We start from the raw sequence: 16,454 nt of genomic DNA, 5'->3' as shown, positions 1-16,454 counted from the left end.
TCCGTACAGTAAAGGCCTCGTGCCTGCCGTCAGTGGCGTACACTGAATGATGCATTGTGGGATGAAATAAGATGCCGGCAGAGACGAGCTGGAGAAAAACCGCTCGCAATGCGCGAGGAGGTAGCGGTCCAGCCAATTGGAGAGCGCGGAATGCAGTAGATGGGCGGGGCCTCGCGAAGCACAGCAGCGAGCCAACCTACCTTCATGCTTATTGTGTAAATCTTTAAAAACCAATGAGCCGCTGCATCACCTAAACCTTCCTCTTTGGGTCCTTAAAATACGGATTTGTTTTACGGAACTGTTTCGTAGCGGTGTGAGGGAATGTGAGTAATCAGAATCTATATTTACTGGTTCTACGTTTGACACATTTGGAGTTGGAATGTTTTACTGTACGTAATAACGCATTCTGACTGATTAAACGTTACATGTCGCTGCCTTGTTTAGCGACGGTGTCGCTTTATTTATGTGCGTTTGCATCGTTTCTCTCTCCTGATGCTTTCATATGAAAGTGATTTTGCTAAGTAATTTAGCTCCACCTGTATCAAGTTTCGCATCAACACTCCTCTGGGGTTTTTCTGCGAACATTTGCGCAAACACGAAGTTAAGTTGTGCGTTTTGAGCACAAAGCCCCGCGCCGAGTGGCTTTATTTGTCACCTGCGTGCTGTTGGAGGAATCGCGATGATCTAGTTGGCCTAAACCTTCCTCCTCATCATCACCACGTGCGGTGTCGGTTTCCAGTGCGGGTTACGTGAACGTGGCCGTTTCTCTCCACAGCAGACACCCAGAACCATGACCGACAGGAAAGCGGTGATCAAGAACGCAGACATGTCCGAGGACATGCAGCAGGACGCCGTGGACTGTGCCACCCAGGCCATGGAGAAGTACAACATAGAGAAGGACATAGCAGCCTACATCAAGAAGGTGAGCAGGACTGGTTCCCAGCAGAGCTCTGGGTTTTCACTGGGAGCTCAGGAGCTATCTCCTCATCTATTTTTGTTGGACATGAAGTTCAAGTTCTCATGATCAAGGTCATATATTCCCCAGGTCAACAAACATCACCAAAACACGATGTCTACTAATATTTCAATACATTTGTATTTAACATGAAACAAGGAGAATGAAAACAGAATAAAAGACAGTTTTATTTAAATTTCCCTTCTGCCACTAAACCCATCACGGTAAATGTCTCTGATGAGGCCGCATCACTAAAGGACAGATGCATTCATGAGTTTACACAATATGGATAAAAACAACACTATAGTATTCTAACAGTGACATCATCTGTGACCTCACAGGTGCCTAGCAACAAGAGGTACGCTGCCTCAGTCCACAAGCATTCAGCTGCTGCTTTGAAACAGTCAAAGGAGCAACGAGACAGGTTTCTGGCTCGATGCTCTTGGTGTCCAGCTGTTAAGTCTTTCATTTAACTCAAATCATTTTAGAAATTAGCAGCTGTTTTGATTTGTGTCCGAGACTAAATCTCATTCATCTTCCCAAAATATCATAAATAATGGGCTAAAAATGTTGCTTGCCTCACTTTTTATGCGTTTCAGACTAGAGGTGCATCGATAATGATTTTTCTTATGCCAGTTCCGATGCTGATATGTAGGAGACACGGTCAGCCAACGGCCCGTATCAAGATGCTTTCGTCTTACTTTCATGCTAAAATATCACAAATATCAGTTGATGCAGGATGCTGGTGAAGGTTCTCTGTCGTCCAGGTCATGGTGATCCAAAAGGGTTCAAATGAAGGCAACTGGACTTCTTTGTAGGGATGCAACGATACCGCTTTTTTACAAACCGATACGATACCGATACTTGGATCTGAGTACTCGTCGATACCTGTTACCAATACCGATACTTCTACCACACAAAAAAATGCAATGATTTGGAATACAGATTTTATTTTCTTCTCTGCTTTCAACAGGAAAAGACTGTGAGGTAGATAAAAAGTAAAATATATGAATGGAAATAATCACAAAACTAAAATATTAGGTGAACAGAAATGACAAGTTACAGTGAAGCCACTTTCAAGCAACTGCATTGGTATCGATTCCTGGTATTGGTTAACTTTTACCGATACCGATACTGGTATTGTTATGGGTATCAGTGCCGATACCGATACCAGTATCGTATCGGTGCATCCCTACTTCTTTGGTTTGTTGAAGACGTTTAGCTTCTCATCTGAGGAGCTTTTTCAATTCAGACAGGAATGTGGGAGGGTCAGGCAAAAAAGTAAATAAAACATGGTTCACTCTCTTACAAGCGGGTGAGGTGAGCGGAGGTGAGGATCCAAATGCAGGGGAAGCAGGCAGGCAAACAGACCGGGACACTCAAAGGGTTTTTAATATAAAACACGCAGGACAACGAAACAATGAACCGACAAGACAAAAGGGACTGACTGGGTTTAAATACAGGAGGAGCCGGGACCTTGGGTGATTGGGAGACGAGAGGCAGGTGGGAGCAGTTAACATGGGCACAGGACTGAACAGAATGGAGAGACAGGACTGAGTGTGACAGTACCCCCCCCCCCCCCCCCCCCCCCCCAAAAGGGCGGCACCGGACGTGGAGACGACTTGGCAGAGCCACTTGGACAGGTGGAGCCGCCGGGGGTGGAGCCTCTTGGACAGGCTGGGCAGGGGGCAGAGCCACTTGGACAGGTGGAGCTGCCGGGGGCAGAGCCACTTGGACAGGTGGAGCCGCCGGGGGCAGAGCCACTTGGACAGGTGGAGCTGCCGGGGGCAGTGCCGCTGCAGGCGGCGATGCTGGCTGGACCAGTGGCATTGCCACTGACGGGAGTGGAGTCACTGACCCGAGTACCGCCTCCTGGAGAAGCAGGGAGGACAGAGCGTCCTGCCGGAACTCCCGGAGGCTGATGAGATTTTTTTAGACTGACCAGCCCAGCCTGGAGAAGGGCAAACGCCGCCAGGTTGACTGCCAGTCTGGTCCCTCTCATTGCCCCCCTTGAGTGGGATTGGACCGTGCAGCCGGGAGTGACGTCAGCCGGAACCGCAGCGCGCCCGTGGCGCAGCTCCTGGGCTGGCGGTGATGGCGGGGCCTGGGTTCCATCCCAGCGCCAGGGAGCACATCGCCAGTCTGGTGCCCACAAAACCGGAGCGGTCCAGCTGTGGCTCCCAGCCCAACCTCCCATCTGGCTCCAGGAGGGTGGAGGGGATCGCCGAGGACGAAGTCTGAAGACGGCGTCTGCGGCGGTGCGGGAGGGGATGGTGCGGAGCTGAAGCTGGTTGTGCGCCCTGGGAGCAGACCGTCCCAGGGCAGGACTTCCCCGCTGGATCCTGAGGTGAGCGGAGGTGAGGATCCAAATGCAGGGGAAGCAGGCAGGCAAACAGACCGGGACCTTCAAAGGATTTTTAATATAAAACACGCAGGACAACGAAACAATGAACCGACAAGACAAAAGGGACTGACTGGGTTTAAATACAGGAGGAGCCGGGACCTTGGGTGATTGGGTGATGAGAGGCAGGTGGGAGCAGTTAACATGGGCACAGGACTGAACAGAATGGGGAGACAGGACAGAGTGTGACATACTGTACTTCAAAGTGTAGAAAACAAAAACAATTAGACTGTTTATTCATAAATTACAGCAGTGACATTGAGTAATCAAACAGGATTTTAAAGTGTTAAAATTATCAAAATGACTGAAGTTTTTATATATTTGAGCAGGACTGAAGTTGTTCAACAGATCCATGAAAAAAGCAACTGAAATATTTATACGTTTTTAGGCACTTTTAAGAGCGGACACCCGAGGGTTAAAATCAGACACCTGAATAAAGTACATTTAGATTATTTATTATGCATTAAGTTATTAGTGAATGTCAAATACTTTCAGATTAAACTCTGCAACATTCCAGTTCCAAAGAAAACTCGCCCATCAGTCAATGATGACTACAGACCGGTTGCCCTGACATCCCACATCATGAAGGTCCTGGAGAGAATCCTGTTGGTCCACCTGAATAAGCAAACTAGGACATATCAGGACCCGCTGCAGTTTGCTTATCGCCATGGAGTTGGAGTTGAAGATGCCATCATCCAGCTGCTTCAACCAACCCACTGTCACCTGGACAAAGCAGGCAGCACTGTGAGGGTCATGTTCCTTGATTTCTCTAGTGCATTTAACACAATCCAGCCTGATGTACTTTGCCAGAAACTCCAGAAGACACAGGTGGGGGCCTCAACTATCGCCTGGATTAAAGACTACCTGACAAACAGACCACAGTTTGTGAGGCTGAAGAACTGCACACAAAACCAGGTGATCAGTAACATTGGAGCACCACAGGGGACTGTACTCTCACCATTCCTTTTCACCCTGTACACCTCAGACTTCCAGTGCAATTCACAGACCTGTCATCTACAGAAATACTCAGATGACTCTGCAGTTGTCGGGTGTATCAGAGATGGACAGGAAGCTGAGTACAGAGAGCTGGTGGAGCGCTTTGTGGCATGGTGTGGAAACAATCATCTGACCTTGAACGTGAACAAAACAAAGGAGATGATTTTAGACTTCAGAAGAAACCGGGTGGAGTCAAACACTGTTTCCATCATGGGAGAAGAAGTGGAGGTGGTTGAGGAATACAAATACCTTGGAGTTCACCTGGACAACAGACTGGACTGGAGAAAGAACAGCGAAGCCGTTTACAGGAAGGGACACAGCAGACTGCGCTTCTTGAGGATGCTTAGGTCCTTCAGTGTCTGTAGCAAGATGCTGCAGATCTTCTACAAATCTGTTGTTGAGAGTGTAATCTCTTCAGCCATCGTCTGTTGGGGTAGCAGCATCAGAAGGAGGGACCTGAAAAGGCTCAACAGCCTAATAAAAAAGGCTGGTTCTGTTCTGGGGACGACTGTGGAACCACTGGAGGAGATAATGCAAAGAAGGATTCTCCAGAGAATCAAGAACATGATGGACAACCCTGAGCATTCTCTTCACAAGACTGTCCGACAACGGAAGAGTGTCTTCAGTCAGAGGCTTCTTCAGTTTGGCTGCAACACTGACCGCTACTGGAGATCCTTCCTGCCAACAGCCATTGTAATATACAACAACTCTTTGGTGACTTGATTATTATTATTATTCTGAGCTACTACAGCAATCAATTTCCCTCTGGGATTAATAAAGTATTTATGAATTGAATTGAATAGAATCACCTGGGGATGTGCCTGACTTTAAATCAGCTTCACTAAAGACAAATATCGGTCGATGCCGATGTTTAAAAAAACGGTAAAAATTGACCTGATATATCGGCCAACCGATGGATCAGTCCAACGCTCTTTCAGACTAACTCCTCTGATGTTGATAAGTGATTAAGTTAAAGCTGCTTTGGTCCAATCCTAGAAAGGACGGGATGAGTTGTCCTATCTCATTTGATTTCAGTCGTTCTGTGTTTGCGATACGCTGAGTTAGCTGCAGTAGAGCACATAATAATAATTCATTCTGAGTGTTTCAACATATCTGTTGTGGTCTTTGGTATGAATGAATGTGAGTTGGTTTCTGTGGATAAAAAGCTCTTGCATGTGGGTGTTTGAACACATATATGAAAGTAATCCCATGTTTGTGTCGTAGTGTTGTAGCCAGAGGCTAGTTTGCAACACTTGTCCCTAGAAGAGCTTTGAACGGGTGAAGTTATTACACTAGGTGTATAGTAAAAAATAACAGTGAATACAGGATAAAAATACACATAAAATGTTCTAATGTCTACATTATACACACATTCAAATTCACTCATTCACACCCGCCTACCCATACCCCCCACCCAATAACATATGCCTGAACGTGTTCTCCATGTTGTGGAGTTGCTAACGGTTAGCTTCTATTAGCCGAGGCCCTCTCTGCCACAGACATATGTACTTAGACGCCCTGTGCACTGGCCGTAGTGGCTGGCCGCCATCTTAGATGGGTCTCCATTCACCCCCAGTGCATTCATTTCTATTGAGGATGCTGCTTACCCAACCAAAAACCACAGTTTATCACGCTTTTTCACAAAGACGGACACATGGTTGTTGTTTGCAAAATAAAATTGTTTAAAAAATGATAGAAGTGAGAATATTCTAAAATCTTAAATCTCAGATGAAATTACCCATCTTTGACATTTATTAATTCCTTCCCTGCATCTCCTTTTTCCAGGAGTTTGACAAGAAGTACAATCCGACCTGGCACTGCATCGTTGGGAGGAACTTTGGCAGCTACGTCACCCATGAGACAAAGCATTTTATTTATTTCTACCTGGGCCAAGTGGCCATCTTGCTTTTCAAGTCCGGCTGAGAAGTTTCTGATTGGTATTGAGGAGTTTTTCTCCCTGAGCCTAAATCGGAAATGCACTGGTGGCTGATGTCTCCCATACACTAATAATGACATACCATAATGATGCAAAATCCGCCGTGCGCAGTTGCATGGACTATACACTATATAATATGTATGTTACGGTAAGTTTACTTTTTGATAGTTGCCATTTGGATGCAACTGGAGTAGTTTTTGTTGATGCTGTTAAATTCTAGGTTGTAAAAGATTTCGTTGTGGCCCTTGATTGTAAAACAAAGGAAAGCTGTAGAATGTAGTGGTTCACCTGCTCTCCTTCACAAGCGGCATTGCCAGCCCCCCTCATGAGTTTGTTGTTTTAGACGGTAACGTTTTACCTCACTCTCCGTCTTGGATCGAACACTATTAAAACATTTGAGTTTCTTTTTAAAAGATCTGGTCTGTTTTGTTCCCTCTGTTTAATTCCCTTTTTGGATTTGAGTGAAATCCCCCAGCAGAGAGTGAAACTTTTGCAGCCGCGCTCAGAGAAGGTGTCACACCGTCTGACAAACTCAACACCTTGGAGCCAGCACCAGAGTGCGGACGCCTCCGGGGACGTTTTGTTTGTCAAATCTCAAATTTTCACTGTGAACGATGGAGCAGTTGGGGCTCTCATCCACAGACCTTAGCCTGTAATGTCCATGCTACGACGCTACTGACTCTACCAGACCCACCCAGCTAGAGTTTTATTATGGTGTTTCTGCATGTTTGGAGGACAAGAACCACATTTCATCCGTCAGCTACAAGACTCAAAACTATTGTTTTACTGGAGTCAGTTAGCCTCTTCAGCTCTTGAGTATGTAGATATTGGACGTAATTGACGTGTGTCTCGTCCCGTTTATTGCTATAGAGCAGCGTTAGGCAGATGTGTAGTTGGACACCTGCTTTCAAGTCCTACTTGGCTACCATCTCCCCTGTGATTTGGATGGTTGTGTTGTCTCATGTGGATTGTGATATTTTAAACCTGCAGCTTTTAGTTTTGAGTTGCTGGAGCTCCGCCAGGCGTGCAAGGTCAGAAAAGCGTTCTACAACTAACTGTTTATTTCTTTTAACAAATAGGGTTTAATTTAGCAATATTTAATTAGATGAGTCTGAAAAGACAACGCACAATGTTTGGTTTCTGTTAGAGGACAGACGGAAGTTCTTTAGTCCTCGGAGCTGGTTAACACCACACGTCTGGGCATGCAGCCTGAGTTGTGTTTCCCATACGTCTGCTATGGGTCAAATGTTCATCAAGTGTTAGCTTGGGTTGATGTTGTTTTTAAGGGACGTCTTCCTAATTATTGTCGGTGTACAAAAACATTATTTTTTGTTTTCTGGCATGTATTTTTGCGATGTATGTGTACTGTAGGAGCCGTTTCAATGCTGTTAAATTTGCACAAAACGTGCCTGTCTTTGCTCTCAACTGTAACTGGCTTGAGTACAATTGCACTTCATTAGAATTGTCCAGTAGGTTGCTACAGAACCAAAATGGTATGAACTCGATAAAAATAAAAATTCATTGTTGAGTTATTACTCTGTGTTCTTTTATTTAGTCTCTTCTTGGATGTTGGTCATGCATTAATATTGTTTTTGTGAATCATTTCAAAGCTTAACCAATCTACTATTAATCTAACTTGAGGTAAAGTTGAAGTCCCATTGGACATCGCACACTGGTGAAATTTGTCCCCATCCCCGCGGGGAGCTGCAGCGGTGGCTGCACTCGGGAACTATTTGGTGGTTTAACCCCCCCAGTCCAACCTGTTTAAAGTTGAGTGTCAAGCAGGCAGGCATTGGGTCCCATTGTTGATCTCTGGTATGACCTGACCAGCATTTGAGCCCTGATCTCCCAGTCCCAGGGCGGAAACTACCGCTGAGCTAAAGTCTAAACTTCTTTGTGTCAGCATGCTAATGTGGGGAACATAAATTCTTTTAAAATCAGTGAGCACATACTACTTGTATCTTAAAATAAAAAGTAAAAGTCCTACCTAATATTTCTAACGTTTAAAGTGGCAGTGTGTAGTTTCCTGGTGCTGGGGGGCAGAACATACATTTCAGGGTACTTTTACCACATCGCTGTGACTGTCGCTAGTTAAAATGGGAGTCAAGGCATGGCTGGAGACTTAATTCATCCACACTTCGCGTACATTCATTCCGCACACCTCTAAAAGCCCGTAGAGGTGTTATTGTTTTAAAACATAGCTTTTTATTAACATGTTCCATTATCCACTTTTAAAAATAAAATGACAGTAAATGTTACCTGTGGATAGAAAGCTTGCAACCTCTGTGTGACTCCTCAGATTTTGAGTGTTTAAGTTAACTCCTTCGAGAGAATGCAATGCTGATGTTAGTTTTCTGGCGCTTTAGTTTCTGGATCTGCTTGGGGTCCTGCACCTGCCAATGATGTATTCATACTACGGCAATCCCGCTAGGCCAAAATATACTGCATCTCTTTTTTTGATTCTGTTCTTTCACAGATGTTTTGGTAAGAGTTTAGCAGTTTTGTTATTAAATTTGTGTTTCTTACTTCCTAAATATTTTACCAACCATAGATAACTTCTTTGGATCTAAAAAAAACCGTTTAAAATTAGTTGACTTACTTTTAAACTTGAAATTTGCCCCCGAAGCTGCTGGCTTCTGATCCGCCATCCTTTTGAAAATACTGCGGTGTATTCTGGGTAATTTTTGACCAAGGCTAGGCTACAAGACACCTCCCGTGTATCCTTGCTCAGCTAGCTAAACGGCTAACAAACGGAGAACACACGCCTCTGTAGAACATGAACAGTGGAACACGTCTTGGCGGTTCCTTATGACGTATCTCCTAGGCAACCGGGGCGGGGCCAAGACATCAAGGCAAGGTTCCTTGGCATTGAGAAACACCCATGGCATCTAGTATGGCGTCCCCAAAGACACTAGACCTGTGCCCTTTGTACTTTAGACCTGATTTTTATGGTTATATGTTGTAGCAGTCAGTATTTTTCAACAAGTCAACGTCATTTTATTCATTTTCAACAACAGTTCGATGGATATTTCCAGTGATTAAGGGTAAAAACAACACGTTGTCTCTTAAAGTATGTATATCACACAGCAAGTTTATCCGAAGCTATTTCAAGCTAACTAGCCGCTAATGCTAGCTGCAGATTTACCACAAACCAAAAACGTTGTGAGACAAGTTAAAGAGCAAGTCACCCCAAATAAACTTTTTTTTGTCTGATAAACTACATAAACGAGTGTCTAATCGTGCTGCAGACACGTGTAGCCAATAATTTGGCACTTCAGTGCATCTTAGTTAAAATTTAAATATTCTGCCTAAAACAGTCAGTGTTGTGCCGTTGTCAGGTAAAAACTCTGCACTGTATTTTAATTTAAATCTGCCATCGCTATTGGCTAAGAGGTATGCTATGATGTAAACTGGTACATTATGATGCCACAATGCTGTTGTGAGCCTGTGTGTGTGTATTTGTTAGCAGCTCCGCCTTCTCGGTCTGCCAGGCAACAGCATTTGTTGCATTTTTCAAACATGAAGTGGGAGTGGAGTTAGACTCTGGTAGGGGGTGACTTGCTCCTTAAATGTGTTTATTTCAGATGTCTCACTTTTTAAAATTATATTGCCTTTGTTTTAATAAAGACATGTTTTATTTGAGTGTTTAGCTAAGAGGCCCCCGTACCCACACACCATGTAACCAAAATAAATTTAAACCAACAAAACTAATAATTGAAAATATAAATAAATAAGGGGCGGGGTTAACTGATTAACAGAATCAATTTACAAAAACCTTCTTGTCACTGATACTACTGTGGCTGGGTGAGGAAACGAGGGCCCGGGCAGGATATGAACCCCAGCCTCCCGGGCGATAGTCACGTGTGCCAACTCGTCAACCAAAGGGACATCCCTGTGGTCAGCAGCCAGGGAGCACAATCAATCAGGATACAGTGACAAGATGCTCACCCTGTCACACTAGCAAACACTGCCACATTTTACATTTTAAATACTTCAGACTGACAGATTACAGCATTTAAAACGCCTGTGATGGTTATCAAATCACATCTGATATTTCTCAGACGACGGTGGCACAGGAGTTAAGTGCTCGCCTCGCAATCGGAAGGTTTTAGGTTCGAGCCCAGCTCAGTCTGTCGCTGTCGTTGTGTCCTTGGGCAAGACACTTAACCCACATTGCCTGCTGGTGGTGGTCGGAGGGACCGGTGGCGCCAGTGCTCGGCAGCCTCGCCTCTGCCAGTGCGCCCCAGGGCAGCTGTGGCTACATTGTAGCTCATCCCCACCAGTGTGTGAATGGGTGTGTGAATGGGTGAATGACTGATTGTGTTGTAAAGCGCCTTGGGGGGTCCCAGGACTCTAGAAGGCGGTATAAAATACAGGCCATTTACCATTCACCATTTCTCTGGAGGTTCTGGAGGATCCACAGATCAAAAGTAATGTCTGATTCTCATTAATTGGTTTTCAGCGTTTTTTATTAATTTTTTCTCAGATTGAAGTTATTTTGGTGACCCTTGTGTCAGTGGCGTGTCCAGGTCTTTTAAAATGGGGTGGCCCAGGTGAGGCACCACTTTGTGCATGGGTGGCACCAATGGTTATGCTTTTTTTTTTTTACCCCAAGCCTTTTGTGGACAGTGAAAAGCCTATTTAAAGGGAATTCAGTGTGGTGGCACCTGGGGTGGCCAATCACATTCCAAGGGTGGCATTTGCTACCCCAGGCCACTCCCTGGACACGCCCCTGCCTTGTGTGTTTCTTCTGTCTCTTAACGAAATGGCCTCAAAGGGAGTCACTAGTGAGGCCACGCTGGAAGAATGGAGACGGGAGAAACGGCATTAATCAACAAAATAAATACATTTATTGTGGTGTTCGGAGGGAACGGCGGCGCCTCTGTCAGTGAGCCCCAGGGCCACCCTAACCCATCACCACCAGGGTGTGAATGTGCATGTGAAAGCGTGAATCACTGATTGTGTTGTAAAGTGCCTTTGGGGGTTCTAGGACTCTAGAAGGCGCTGTAGGCCATTTACTGTTTGTGCATGCTGTTCTGGGAGGAATTAACATCGAGAAGTGAGTGTTTTTGACACATCCTATATGTCTTTAATGTCAACACCAAAATAATTCTTAAATCAGCATATTTTGTTTGTATTTTTATTGAGCTGATCAACATGCAGAAGGAGTTGGGAACTGCGATGCTTTTGACCCCTGAAATGTAATAGGTTGACATAAAAAATTGAAGTAACTGCTGATTGCATGAATAAATCATTAGTGCAGCTCCAGTTCCATTTTAGGACTCAGAAATTCAAGTATTGACCTTTAGAGCAGGTAAAGATTACTCACAAGTTATTAGATTTACATGGAATAAATCTACTTATTTGGAGAAATGAACGTCAGACAAACTGCATGCTGCAAAAATAAGAAAAGCCCAGAAACAGAAAGGATCAACGTGTTTGGGTTTCTGTAAAGCTGCAGGCTCTAGTGCGAGAAAGACTCCGTAGCAACAAGTGTGTCAGATTTTCAGTCAGAGACCGTGGGACAGGGCCATCGGGAGCTGCGGGGTGGTGCTGGTTACCCGTATGGCTCAGAAATCCACACACTTGGCTGCTCTGACTAACGGTGCATTCAGATAAAGTGTTCAGAACCGATTCTTCATAACCTTTAATCTTTAATCAATACATTTGCAGTGGTCTCTAGTAGGAATGAATGCCTTGTAAGTCGTATTCGGGGGGGGGGGGGGGGGGGGGGGGGAATCCCTCAGAAGCTCCTGGATCAGCATGGAGGACTCAGCTGAAGGAGAGACGGCAGGTTTTGGAGTCTTATTTCCTGATATTTGGACATTTTGCCCCTGATTGGCTAACAGCAATGCAACAACAAAAACCTGAATGAGTTCTGCCGTGTGGCATAGTTGCTAATGCTGTCATGGTCTGCGTCCTGCGTCTCCCTCGTGTCTCCTTGTGTCCTCCATCCCTCTCTAGGTTTCCCTCATGTGCCTCCTTGTGTTCCTCATGTGTCTCCTTGTGTCCTCCATCCCTCTCTAGGTTTCCCTTATGTGTCTCCTTGTGTTCCTCATGTGCCTCCTTGTGTTCCCCAGGCCACTCCAGGTTTTTTCCCTTAGGTGTTCCCCCCAGGTTTCAGCGTCCCTGTGTGTCCCCAACCCCCTACAGGCTCTCTAGGTTTCCCTTACGTTTTTCCTTAGACACCTTTTATCATTAGTCTTCTGTTAGTGTTTTATCTAGTCTGTTTTCTCTCTCAGTTCATTTTGCTCCCTTCCTCATTTTTAGGTCTGTTTTCCTCCCATGCTCCGTTGTGCTCCTCCTCTGTTTATTGGTCTCACCTGTGCACAATTCCCTAATCACCCAGCCCTTGTGTATATAACCCTGTCTGCGTCTCAGTACGGTTGTCGGTCCATTGTTTGTGTCAGCGTTGTCTCGCCCCCTCTCTAGGTATTTGGAATTTCTCTAGCTCTCCTGTGTTTTTGGATATTCCCATCGTTTTGATTCTTGGATTTTTGGTTTTTTGGCTTCCAGCCCTTTGGATTGACCCCTAAATAAAGGGTTTTTATGTTTTCACTACTCCTGCCTTGTGTCATCCTGGGTCTGCATCTTGGGTCCTAACCTCCCCCAACTCACAGCGTGACAAATGCTAACAGTTAGCTTCTGCTAGCCAAGGCGTTCTCGGCTGCTTCCTGGACGCTAAAACAACAACAGCCTTCCCCGCCGTGAGTCAAGATGGGTGAGTCCATGAATGTTAAGTGACGGTGTGACGTAGATCTGTCAGGATTTTCTGATCCTAGAGTTTCACCGTCTGTTTTCTGTTTTCTATCAGAAGTGAATGCAGGAGATACATGTAGGAGACTATTTTCATGTTCTGGCTGCATGAAAAACTCAAAATCAGAAATACTTATCTAAAATTGTTCTTTCAGTGTTCCACACCTTTAAATTGACCGTGATGAATGCAACACTCGCTGTACTAATAGGGTCTGTGTGAAACCAGCAGAGGTCAGACGGGTGAAATCAGAGACTCCTCAGCTTAACTTGAAGACTTTGATGGTGGTCAATGTCTCACACCATGAAGCTCATATGAGTGAGACAGGAAGAGCAGGAGGTCTGTCTGCTGTTGCACTCTCCCCAGCAGCACCTCCTTCCCCTACCAACCTGCCCGTGTTCTGTTTCACAGCCTTTGGCTGCCTGAACCCATCTGCCCACACAGAGCTGTAATTTATGGTCAGAGCACACACTCATATGCAGACGCCACCGATAAGTGACTGGATGCTTCGAAATGAAAAGCTGCAGCTGCATGACATCAGGTTTGAAAACAAGATTTCAGCCCTGAGATGAAACCAAACACAGTCTGACCTGAGACAGATGAGCTAATGACCGGCTGTTGTGGGGTTCTTTGTGGAAATCATGTTGCTTTTTAACACTCTCCTTTTAAGAAATCGAATCCCACAGTGAGACGAAGCAATTGCACTCCAACAGCCTCAAAACATTAAAACAAAAAGTTTCTTTTTGGTGAAACGGCGCAAAAACAATCCTCTCCTGGTGTTCAGCTCCCATTGATACGGTGGATGAGCAGATGCTTCATAGACGGCTACATCACGGGTGGGTGGACTCAACACCAGCATAACAAGGAGGCACATGACTCAGACTCAAACATCAGGGATGTTCAGAAAAAACACAGAAATCCAACACATTCATCGCAGCAGCTGATGAACCAGAAATACACGTGTAGGCTGAAGTATACAGCAATATTATCCGAGGATGAAAATCAGCTGTGGATGTAAGAAAAGCCCTGACAATGGAAACGCGAGCATCTGGAGGACAAAAAGATGCAACAGCTCTCTTCCTCTGGGTATCTGCTCAGTGTTGGGTTTCTGTGCAGCAGCAGTAGGAAACGTCCATGTGGAACTGATGGTTGCTCAGCTGCATTACGTGTCTCTGTGAGCAATTACAATGAATCAGCATGCACAAAGGCTCTTAGGTGGAATGCGTTAATGCCGCATCTGCTGTGACAAGTCTTTTCTCCTGGAGGCGAGAAAATGAGGGATTGTTGCACTGAGGGAATGACATTGGAACAGGGATCAGCGAAGGAGCAAATCTGATCCAATGACACATTTGCTCTTGGATTAAATGCGTTTAAATGAACTTTTATTACTTCTATTATAACACATCACAGAATCTAAACCCTGATAAACAGCAAACTGGACTCGCTGCATCTGCTGGACAGGAAACGCCTCTAACCGGGGCTCAACTGAGGCCTTTCCACGGAGCTAGCTCTGTGGTCACGTGGGTCTGAGGCGGCGGTCATTAATTATACAGAATTTTAGGCTTTTAATACACTTAAACAGAAGAGTGAGAAAAAAATTCACCCCCCTCAGAGTTGTCATGAGTGTAAACTAGATCATTTAAACCAAAAACATGTGTTGGAACCAGGCTGTAAACGTTTATTTCTGCTGTGAAATTGGTATTTTTAACATGGGAGTCAATGAGGATTTGCTCGCTTCTGACACCAGCCCCTAGTGGATGAGGGTGGAACTGCAATTTTTGGTACTTCCGGGTTGGGACCAATTTTAGAGCCACATTGTGGGGGCTTGCTCTAAAGGCAGAAGGTGTATGAAACTTGATTTTCTTTATTGCAGTTGCACATTTTGACCACCAGAGGGAAACCTTTCCCCATACTGCAGATTTTTCTTTCACTGACATTTTTTTTCTCATCCAGAACAAAATGAATTAATGCAATTTTTTAGTAAAAGAAACCACCACCAGAATACATAAAAAATAATGGATTAGTTGATTAGTCTGCAGCTTTGTTGGAGACACAAACCTGCATTTATCTCATCTGCTAGAAGAAATGTTAGTTTTCAATTGTTTTCTTTGACTTTATGAAGTCAGCTCATGGGAAAAGCAACAAGAATTCCAGTGCACATTTGCTGATTGTGTAAATAATAGCTGCAGACAACCTATGTTTGCCCTTGCACGGGGCACCAAAAGGTGATCTGGTTCATAAATGCCCGGTCTGCTTTGCTGCACCTGAGAGCAGTTTGTTCTAATGGTTTCCCTTAAATAGATAGTGGCCATGGAAGTTTGCATCGCATTACAGGAAGTTGCTGAAGCAGTCACCCCCCACACAGTTTCACTCAAGTGTGGTATCGCTCGTATGCCATTAGGCTCATTAACGGGGTCATTCAAAAGATTAGGAAGGTGGACCTCAGTGGGGAGGAATTTCATCGTGGCTGGAGGCGTAAAAATGTGGACGTCAAAGTTAGTCAGGCTGGCCAAGAGTCCACAAGAAGTGTGTGAGTGTGTATGTGTGTCACGGTTTTATTTAACACAAAAAATGCACAAAAGAGGTAAATTAGATGGAAAGATAATCCCACACTTGAAAGTATTTTTACATGTTGGCAGCCGTCCTGCGTGACCATGTGAGGAACAGTCTAAAGGTTGCTGCCTTTCATGAGCCGAAGCGTTTTTATGACCTTGTGTGTTCGGACACGACTCGTGGAAACACACGAAGTTCCTCCTGATGCAGCTCTGCTTTACGGCCGAGGCCGGCCTTTAAAGTCCAGCCACACATTTAACAGGTCTGCAGTAATATGTGTGTCGGAGGTGGGCCGGGTGTCAACTGGAGGACCCAGGTTCTGCTCACCTAAAGGCACCGGTCCTCACAGACCACCTTATCTGAGCCAAACCCTTTATGGACCATCAGCTCGTAATCCGCTGCTTTACTACCCTCGCTGTGCGCTGCTGTCAAGGATAAGGTGATCAGCTTATCGGGAAAGCACGATGTATAAAACTTCCATTCCACAAGGGCATCTCAATGGGTCCCAACACCTTCATCTGACCTAGAAGAATGAGCAGATTTTCATAGAGGAGCAATAACACAAGCTTGTCTTCATGATGAACAGTGGAGTTTTAAAGTAAATTTCTTTTAGATCTTTAGGCAGAGAAAAGTTTGTTTCGTTGCCTTTTCTGTCCTTATCTCAGATTATATCTGAGCACTTAGGCATGTGATTGTTGGGCAACGTGGGTCGTAAAGCAGAGCAGCTCTTTATGAGAGACGGTGAACCTGCAGCTTCATGGGTGACCCTGTTCCAGCAGGAGGCTCCTCTGTTTCTTTAGGAGGTTCTTCTGCTCCTTCAGGTGTTTCCTCTGATCTTTCAGGGGCTCCTCTATCCTTC

The 16,454-nt window shown here is 45.1% G+C and overlaps 2 protein-coding genes across 3 annotated transcripts in view; both read left to right on the top strand.

Moving 5' to 3' along the window:
• Positions 1 to 19: 19 nt before the first annotated feature.
• Positions 20 to 7,823, top strand: dynll2a (dynein, light chain, LC8-type 2a). Of its 2 annotated transcripts, none has more exons than XM_054742429.2 (3): positions 20 to 323; positions 779 to 922; positions 6,138 to 7,823. In XM_054742429.2, exons 2-3 carry the CDS (start codon positions 791 to 793, stop codon positions 6,273 to 6,275), a joined length of 270 nt encoding a protein of 89 aa, XP_054598404.1. In that variant the 5' UTR covers positions 20 to 323; positions 779 to 790; the 3' UTR covers positions 6,276 to 7,823. The 2 variants fall into 2 exon arrangements, with proteins under 2 accessions (XP_054598404.1, XP_015806425.1); XM_015950939.3 differs by having other exon boundaries at positions 776 to 922.
• The window catches only part of hnf1ba (HNF1 homeobox Ba), a 61,778-nt gene continuing 46,108 nt past the window's right edge, over positions 785 to 16,454 (top strand). The window contains exon 1 of the mRNA XM_054742427.2: positions 785 to 922. The gene's annotated coding sequence lies outside the window, so the exon portion shown is untranslated. The remainder of the gene's footprint in view (positions 923 to 16,454) is intronic.

Source organism: Nothobranchius furzeri, chromosome 13 (assembly GCF_043380555.1).
Source record: "Nothobranchius furzeri strain GRZ-AD chromosome 13, NfurGRZ-RIMD1, whole genome shotgun sequence".
Lineage (NCBI taxonomy): Eukaryota > Metazoa > Chordata > Actinopteri > Cyprinodontiformes > Nothobranchiidae > Nothobranchius > Nothobranchius furzeri.
The sequence above is the reverse complement of the archived record's forward strand: the minus strand, read 5'-3'. Positions and strand labels throughout refer to the sequence as shown.

What these genes read in the sequence shown, in the direction of transcription:
- dynll2a (XM_054742429.2), top strand. Translation starts at nt 791, where the DNA reads ATGACCGACAGGAAAGCGGTGATCAAGAACGCAGACATGTCCGAGGAC. An exon ending in TAGCAGCCTACATCAAGAAG is followed by an intron (nt 923 to 6,137) that starts GTGAGCAGGACT and finishes TCCTTTTTCCAG; the next exon opens with GAGTTTGACAAGAAGTACAA.